The 9,086-nt window shown below is 47.4% G+C and overlaps 1 protein-coding gene across 1 annotated transcript; it reads left to right on the top strand.

Annotated features, from left to right (window-relative positions):
• Positions 1-264: 264 nt before the first annotated feature.
• Positions 265-8,556, top strand: FNDC8 (fibronectin type III domain containing 8). The gene is made up of 4 exons (XM_025996139.2): positions 265-473; positions 5,691-6,060; positions 7,623-7,859; positions 8,404-8,556. Exons 1-4 carry the CDS (start codon positions 265-267, stop codon positions 8,554-8,556), a joined length of 969 nt encoding a protein of 322 aa, XP_025851924.1.
• Positions 8,557-9,086: the final 530 nt, after the last annotated feature.

Below are 9,086 nucleotides of genomic sequence, written 5' to 3'. Positions count from 1 at the left end.
CAGTAATCACAGAGCATTAGAACCAGAACGGGTCCACAGGGTGACGTAGTCTGTCCCTTGTAGCCCACTCCTGACATTGGCCCTGGGCAGCAGCAGCTTCAGCTCAAGGGGGAGGCTGGCCCCTAATTGTTACATTCAGTGATGATTATGAAGTCAGCTCATTGCATCCCCATCCCACGCTAACTAAGGGTGGGTCGGCTGCTCCCAGTTTCTTTCTGCTTCCTGTCAGCTGTGTAGTGACGGCTGTGGTCCCAAACAAACGAGATGGCATCAGAGACGCTATGTAAAGTGGGAGATGGGGAGGAGGCCATGCTGAAGAAGGAAACCCTCAACGTTCTGAATGCACTCAATCAAATGTCGAAGCCCTTTCCAAACCCCAAGTCTATGAACAGGACCGTCACTACCAAAGGACTCCCACTTACTACAAGGGGCAGTTTGGTTAACTTCTTGCAGGAAGATGCCATCAATCTACCGTAAGACCCAAGTCTGGTCCTTTTTCCCCTTCCTAAGGCCAGAGGAGAGGGGCGGGGAGAGGAGCTTAAAGAAGCAATGATGCTTCCTCCACCTGTCACAACCCATCCCTGGACTCCTTGGGAAGCGCATGTGCGGAAGTCACACTATTCCCTCTCCCCGCCCCCCCCTTTTTAAGATTTATTTTTTTTTTTATTCATAAGAGACACACAGAGAGAGACAGAGACATAGGCAGAGGGAGAAGAGGGACTCAATCCTAGGATCCCAGGATCATGACCTGAGCCAAAGGCAAACGCTCAACCACTGAGCCACCCAGGTGCCCCTGCACTATGGATTCCTGATCCCAAATCAGTTCTTGGAGGCTTGGAGGCCTCCTGCTCCAGATGGCCTTCTGAGATTAGTCAGAGCTTTGAGGACGGTACTTCTCCTGCTTTGTCTAGCTATGGTCCTCACCACTCCCACACACCCCCATATAGACAACCCACTCCATTCCCTGATGGTGCCTCTTCCTTATTCCTCCCTTTTGGTGCATTTGCCTGCCTGATTGTGTCCCCCCTATAGTCTGCCTGCTTTCAGCATGAAGTTTACTGTTCCTCCTCAGTGATTCTGGGTTCTCTTTAGCTCATTCAACAAAACTCTGAGCACCTGCCAGGTGTCTGGCCTAATGTCAAGTTCTGGGAATGCAGAGCTGAAAAACACACCACCTGCTTTCAAGGCACTCTCAGCCTGGGGCATGTGTGTTGGGGGATGTTAGGAAGAAGCAAGAATAATACAGCATGGTCTGTGCTGGCAGGACACCTTGAGGAGCCAGAGGGGGCTGTCACTGTTTTGAAATTCTTAATAATTTTGAGGAAGAGGCCCCACAAACTATGTAGCTAGTCTTGATTACTTGAAGGGGATGTGGCATCCAGTCAGGGGACCTGTAAATAAGCAGGGATAGATAAAATAACATGCTTGTAGGAAATGTCATGGTGTGGTAGGAAAGTCTTGGGCTAGGAGCCCAAATTCAAATCCAAGTTCTACCACTTAGATATATGACTATAGACAAGTTAATTAAGATCAAGGATCTTCAGTCCCTCATTTGAAAAATGGGGGGGCTAACACCCATCCCAGGGGGCTGTCATGAAGATCATAAAGATTTTTGTCCAGCATATAGCTCAATGCTTAGCTGCTTTCTGCCTCCACTTCAACACTACTGTTTTATGGGTGTGTTTTTATAAAGATTATTTATTTATTTATTTATTTATTTATTTTAGAGGGAGTACATGTGAGTGGGGGGAGGGGACAGAGGGAGAGAGAGAGAGAGAGAATCTCAAGTGGGTTCCTGGGGAGCCCAACATGTAGCTTGATCCCACAACTATAAATCATGACCTGGGCCAAAATCAAGAGTCAGACATTTAACCAACTGAGCCACCCCGGTGCCCTAGCACTGCTGTTTTGAATAAGTGAATATAAAATAGAGGTTCGGGATCCTTGGGTGGCTCAGTGGTTTAGTGTCTGCCTTTGGCTCAGGGCGTGATCCTGGAGTCCCGGAATCAAGTCCCACATCGGGCTCCCTGCACAGAGCCTGCTTCTCCCTCTGCCTGTGTCTCTGCCTCTCTCTCTTTCTCTGTGTCTCTCATGAATAAATAAAAATCTTTAAAATAAATAAATAAAATCTTTAAAAAAATAAAATAAAATAGAGGTTCATGGGGTGCCTGGCTGGCTCAGTCAGTAGAACATGTGACTCTTGATCTTGGGGTTGTGAGTTCAAGCCCCACATTGGGTGTACAGATTGCTTAATTTTTTTCAATCCTTTAAAAAAATAAAATAGGGATTCATTAGGACAATCTGAAATATAAATGACATCAACACTCAGACTCTTCAGCCTACAAAGGACCATCCATGATGAGGGGTCATCTACAAATGTTTACTTTACCAAAGGCTAGCCTAGAAGCTTTGGGCTGATCAGGATTTCTCGGAGGGCTGGAGCTCAAGAAAAATTTGGCAAATCCATCACCCATGAAGCCAGTGGCTGGCCTGGATTGAGGTATCTGGTGGCAGGGGAGGTGTATTGGTTGTTGGATCTGGCCAGAGCAGCCAGAGAAATGGAGCAGGAACCAGAGAAGAGGAACCAGAATATGCCAGAGGCAGATGGGACTCAGAAGATTTGGGTCTAGTTCCAACTCACCATGTGACCTTGGTCAAGGTACTTGGTCCCTAACACCCCAGTGACTGCTCTTGCTTTATCACTGCTCTTCAACTATGGGTTGTGATCCATTAATGGGTCAGGAACTCATTTTAGTTAACGGAGACCAGTGTTATAAAAATGAAATAAAAGAATACGGGGATCCCTGGGTGGCGCAACGGTTTGGCGCCTGCCTTTGGCCCAGGGAGGGATCCTGGAGACCCGGGATCGAATCCCATGTCAGGCTTCCGGTGCATGGAGCGTGCTTCTCCCTCTGCCTGTGTCTTTGCCATTCTCTCTCTCTCTGTGACTATCATAAATAAAATAAAAAAAAAATAAAAGAATAGAACATTCCAGGAGTGCCTGTTTGGCTTAGTTGGAGGAGTGTACAACTCTCTGATCTCAGAGTTGTGAGTTCAAGCCCCACATTGGGTGTAGAGATTATTTAAGCAAATAAATCTTAAAAAAAAAAAAAAAAATCCAGAGCATATCACAGAGTAAGTACTGGTTTGTGAAATGTGTTTTCATTGGCTGTTGTTTTTTTTTTTTAAGATTTTTATTTATTTGAGAGAAAGAGAGCAGGAGCAGGGTGAGGGGCAGAGGAAGAAGCAGATGCCTTGCTGAGCAGGGAGCCTAATGTGGGATCATGGCCTGAGCCAAAGACAGACACTTAAGTGACTAAGCCACCCAGGTGCCCATAGTTGTTTTTTTTGTTGTTGTTGTTGTTTGTTTTTTGTTTTTAAGATTCTATTCATTTACTTGAGAGAGAGAGAGAGCATGTGAGCAGGGGAGAAGAGGGAGAGGGACAAGCAGACTTCACACTGAGGGCAGAGGCTGCTGGGGGGCTCAGTCCCACAACCCTGAGATCATGACCTGAGCCAGATTCAAGAGTGGCCACTTAAATGACTAAGCCACCCAGGAGCCCCGTGTTTTGGTTTTATGTGTATGTTTAAGTATACTAGGTAATATGTATTTCTTACGTTGGGTCAAAATTAAAAAAGAAAAAAAAAAGATTTGAAAGCCAAACTTTTTGGATTCTTTATCAGTAAACAACACAAAATTAAATAGTAAGGAAACATGTACAAGGTTTTTCTTTGTAGTAGCAAAGAATTGGTAACAATACCAATATCCATGTAATGAAAAGTGTGCAACAGTTAAAATGAACCAAAGCTACATGTATCAGTACAAACAGTGTTGGGGCACCTGGCTGGCTCAGTTGGTGGAGTGACTTTTGGTCTTGGGGTCGTGGGTTTGAACCCTATGTTGCAGGTAGAGAGATTACGTAAAAATAAAATCTTTTAATAAAATAAAAATAATGTGGAGTAAAAAAAAAAAACGAGCTGCTGATGAATTTATTTATGTGAAGTCTTAAAATAGGCAAAATAATAGTAGATGTTGCTTAAGGATAGTGGACAACTCTAATGAACCTATGGAGACACACATGGAATGATAAGCACAAAAATTTTTTAAAGATTTTATTTATTCAAGAGAGACACAGAGAGAGAAGCAGAGACATAGGCAGAGGGAGAAGCAGGCTTCTCACAGGGAGCCTGATGTGGGACCCCGGGATCACGACCTGAGCTGAAGGCAGACGCTCAAGACACTCAACCACTGAGCCACCCAGGCGCCCCTAAACACAAAATTTGAAATGTACTCTACTGGTTACCATGGAGTGGGAGGATACAGAGTGGGGTGGGGACAGAAGTGTCCAGCGAACTTTAACTGTAATGGTGAGACTGTAGTTCTGAAATTGGATAGTGGCTAAGTGGAAGCTTAATATATCAATCTTGATTTCCTCACTTTATCATATATTCATTTTATTTTTTCCAGTTTTTAGATACAATTGTCATATAACATATCAGTGTAAGGTGTACATGATTTGATGTGTGTATGGGAGGTGGTTGCATAGTTCATATTCCTTCTGTCATCACAGTTAAAGATTTTCCTCTTGTGATAAGAATTTTTATTTACTTTTAAAAAAGATTTTATTTATTTATTCATGGGAGACACACAGAGAGAGAGGAACAGACACAGGCAGAGGGAGAAGCAGGCTCCATGCAGGAGTCCCACGTCACTCAATCCCCGGTCTCCAGGATCACACCCTGGGCTGAAGGCAGCGCTAAACTGCTAAGCCACCCGGGCTGCCCATGATAAGAATTTTTAAAATCTGCTGTCTCAGTAAGTTCAAATATACAATACATTTTTAAAATATTTTATTTATTTTTTCATGAGAGACAGAGAGAGAGAGGCAGAGACATAGACAGGGAGAAGCAGGCTCCCTGCTCCCTGCCTGATATGGGACTCGATCCTGGATCCCGGGATCATGCCCAATCCGAAGGTAGATGTTCAACCACTGAGCCACCCAGGTGTCCCTACAATATAATATTATTAACTATAGTTCTCATACTGTATATTATGTATAGTATGTCCCTGCTAATGTATTACTCTTGATTATCTTGTATATGTCTAAAATATTTCATAATTTAACAAAATTAGAATGGAAGAAAAAGGTTTTGAGCAATTATCCCAATATATGTAAATCTATGCAGAGTATTAATTTTACATGCCACATATTAATGAATATTGCTAAATGTTAGAAAACCTAAGTAAATCAATCAGTAATTACTGTTAAACCATGAAAGTGAATATTAGTAAGGCTTAATTATTTTTCTTTTGGATACTTTTAGATATTTTTCCATACCCTGCTAGATTGGCTTGGGCATTTCCCCAGAGGTACTTGCACTCCACTTTGGAAGGACTTTAGGTTTTAGCAGTGTCTCAAGTTATGGTGCTCTGAACACATGCCTCAGAATTATCCTAAGATCTTGTTAAAGATCTCGTCCCAAAGTGGGGCAGGGACCAGGAATCTATTTCTTAATAAGTGCACTGGTGGTTTTGATGCCCTGCTACAGGATGGTATGGATGTTCTGAGCTATTCAAAGCAGCTGGGGATTTTGGCAAGTCAGGTACAAGGCCTGCCCTCGAGGAGCTTCCAGGCTGCGTGGGCTGGTGTGGCCTCCTTCAGCAGCTCACCCGTCTCCCTCCCACTCAGGAAGCCGATGCCAGTGGAGGACTCTGAATGCAGCTCTGACGACACCAGCATTTCCCCCATCTCATCCACCTTGCTGAATCCCATCAAACTGGCTGTGACCCAGCCCAACAGCAGCTTCTTTGCAGGGATGCTAGAGGGCGAGCTGAACAAACTCAGCTTCTCCTCGATTGGCAAGGATACAGAAAAGAAGGACCTGGCCCTCTGCCCCCACCAATCCAAGTCTCAAATGGCCCCTGGGGGCCTGCTGGACCTTGACAACCCTGAACTAGACACAGACACCTCGTCGACACCCTCAGAGTCCTCTGTGGTCATGGATGTGCCGGAGGCACCCTTCATCTGTGAACACACAGTCAGCGATTCCACGGCTGTGGTATGATTCCCTCTTGGTGCATTCAGCAAGGGCTTCCTGGCCACCCCCGTGGGCCAGGCTCTGAGCTGAGCTCCGTAGGGAGTGTGAAGGTGCCTACCACCTGCATCCTACCCTAGAGCTCCTGGCTCAGGAGAGACGCCATGTCTGGTAGGAACTCCAGTGCCAGCTGGAATGGGTGTGGTGCTGTAGGAAGAGCTCAGACCAAGTGCCACCAGGAATTCAGAGGGAGAAACATTACATCCAGGTGCAGGAAAAAGCTTGGTGGCTTTGGTAACATTTGAGCTGGGACACACAGGGAGGATTTAAACATCCAGAGATGGGAGAATGGCGTTCCATGGAGGGGCTGACAAGAGCAATGCCTCACAGGCGGGAAAATGTGGGAGCACACAGCCAGGTCCCAATCCAGGGCTTCTTGCACTTTTCTGTGCCTGCACATCCAATCTTCTTGTTAAAAAGGAGATTCCTGGGCCTCATCCCTAGATTCTGATTCAGTAAGTCTGGGGTGGGCCCTGAGAATTTGTATCCGCTCAGAGGTCCTACAATGTTAGGCTACCTTACAGATTTTTTTCCATAAGCAATAGAGGACAGACAACTTTTGCAAAGCTTTGTATCTGGTGGTGGATGCAATTTGTGCTGTATTTTAGGAAGATAAATCTGGAAGTCCCAGATGAGCAGTGTCTCAAAAGTGTGGTTCTCAGACCAACAGCATCAGCATCCTATGGCAACGTGTTTGAAATTTAAATGCTTTTTTTTTTTTTTTAAGATTTTATTTATTTATTCATGAGAGACAGAGAGAGAGAGAGGCAGAGACATAGGCAGAGGGAGGAGGGAGAGGCAGGCTCCACTCAGGGAGCCCGACGTGGGACCCAATCCCGGGTCCCCAGGACCACGCCCTGGGCTGAAGGTGGCACTAAGCCGCTGGGCCACGGGGGCTGCCCTGAAATTTAAATTCTCATCCCCTCTGCCTCTACCTTAGGCCTACTGAACCAGAAACCTTGGGGGCTGGCAATATATTTTAACAAGTCCTTTAGGGTATTCTGATGCACATCCACTTTTGAGAACCACTGGCCTGGATGGAGGGGAGAAGGAAACCAGACAGGAGGCAGCAGGGCCAGAAATCTGCAGTGTTATAAAAACTCTCTGAGCTCCTCAGCCAGGTGTGGCAACCACTATTGTAGCACAAAGTATGTGGGCTCTGGAGCTACTGGTTTGAACTTTGGCTCTGGCGCTGTGTGTGACCACAGGCCAGCCACTCACCCTCTCTGAGCTTCATCTGCAATGAGCAAGATGGACAAGATGATCTCTAAGGGCCCTCCCAACTAGTCTTGGAGAAATATGGGATGGGGGCACACTCTGAGGTGGGTGGGGCTGCCCAGGGAGAGTCACCTATGGTGCAGGCCGGGAGTGCCTTACACCTTCCATCAGACCTGCCTTGGCCCCAAGAGGGACAGGGGATGGGAGTGGGGCATTTAGACCCATGGCTGAGGGTGGAAGGGGAGGGGAGGACAGCCTGGAGCAGGTCTGAGGAAGCCTGGCGGGGTGGGGGGGCTCTCTTCCTCTAGATTTCCTGGACGTATGCCCTGGGCAAGCAGCAGGTCAGTTTCTACCAGGTCCTGTTGCAGGAAGTGGCCAAGACAAATGATAATGAGCCACCCAAGGCAAAGAATCGCCCATGGATCTTCAACAAGATCTTGGGCACCACCGTCAAGCTGATGGAGCTGAAGCCTAACACGAGTTACTGTCTCACCGTCCGTGCAGCTAACACAGCTGGGGTGGGGAAGTGGTGCAAGCCCTACAAAGTGAGCCCTGGGAGAAGAGGGCCTGGTGATGGGGGTGGGCCAGGGAGAGGTCTGAGCCAGGGGTTTTGGAGGCTGGGGACACCAGTATGCCCCCATGGCTCATCTTCCTGCTGGCTTTCTGCCTAGGAGAATGAGCACAAATTCTAGTCTTTCATCTGGGAGGTTTAAGGATTAAGCCACTCCAGGGTGCACTGGGAATGCAAACTAGTATATTCATCAGCATCTCTGTAATGTTCAGCTCCCAAGGCCATTAGTTTTGGGATTCTTTAGCTTAGTACCAAGAATTGTGAGTGGGCCAGGAAAGTGAAGGGCATTGAGAGAAATACAGGGAAAAGGCGAAAGGGGGACAAAGAGAAGGGAGTAGGCAGTGGTGTGGGGGAAGCCTTGTGGTTGGAAACCTCACATTATAGGGAAGGCATAGGTCCGTACCTGTTCTGGGTGTCCATGAACAGGTGGTAAGGCCATGCAAGACCCCATTTGGCAAACAAAGCTGAGGTAGGGTCAGGTCTGGGAAGGAATTCTGAGAGGTTTTGCTTTATTTCAGTTTGCAACCGTGGCCACTGACTTGAACAGCTTCCCTGAGAACAACCCCATCCAGATCACTGTGCAGCGCAAGGAACCTCAGAGGAAAACGGTGTCCATCGGGCTAGAGGATATGCGGAAGCTTGAAGATCTGGAATACCTATTTCCCTACTAAAGCGGGCCCAAGGAAGTCCCTTACCTTCAGCTTCGGCCCAGGGCTCTCAAGAACAGACTTGTGAAATGGACCACCAGCACTATGCCAGGGAATTGCTGATCACCCCGCCCAGGGCCTGGTGCAGTGGTCCCCAAATTCCACTTCCGGGTTGGGGCTGAGGCTAGACAGGAGCCCCATTCACCTGGAGATGCCATAGGCCAGGCCAGGTCAGGTCTGCCACTGCCCGCAGCTGCTAAGCATCCCCCTCCCCAGATTTGGGCTGGGTCCAGATCCCTCATTAAAGCACTGCAGGTCACCCAGCACCCTGAATTCTGCTTCATGCTGACAGCTGGGCTAGCTGCCATCTGCCTTCCTAGCTTCTGCCGGAACCAAGAGTCCAGGTTGGGGGGTGGCGGGGCAATGGGATGTTATCCATACCTACTGCCTGGCTCTGCTAACATCACCCCTTTCCCACGTGAGGAAGAAATGTTATTTAAGGACCAGGAAAAAGAGCAATGCTGGCAGAGGTGGTGGCAGCCTGTAGACTGTCA

The sequence above is a fragment of the Vulpes vulpes genome, chromosome 2 (genome assembly GCF_048418805.1).
Source record: "Vulpes vulpes isolate BD-2025 chromosome 2, VulVul3, whole genome shotgun sequence".
Taxonomy (NCBI): Eukaryota; Metazoa; Chordata; class Mammalia; order Carnivora; family Canidae; genus Vulpes; species Vulpes vulpes.
This window is presented reverse-complemented; position numbering and strand designations above follow the sequence as displayed.

Excerpts from the sequence above, each read along its gene's own strand:
- FNDC8 (XM_025996139.2), top strand. The coding sequence starts at position 265 with ATGGCATCAGAGACGCTATGTAAAGTGGGAGATGGGGAGGAGGCCATG. Across the intron at positions 6,061-7,622 it reads TCAGCGATTCCACGGCTGTG|ATTTCCTGGACGTATGCCCT; the intron begins GTATGATTCCCT and ends CTCTTCCTCTAG. Across the intron at positions 7,860-8,403 it reads AGTGGTGCAAGCCCTACAAA|TTTGCAACCGTGGCCACTGA; the intron begins GTGAGCCCTGGG and ends GCTTTATTTCAG.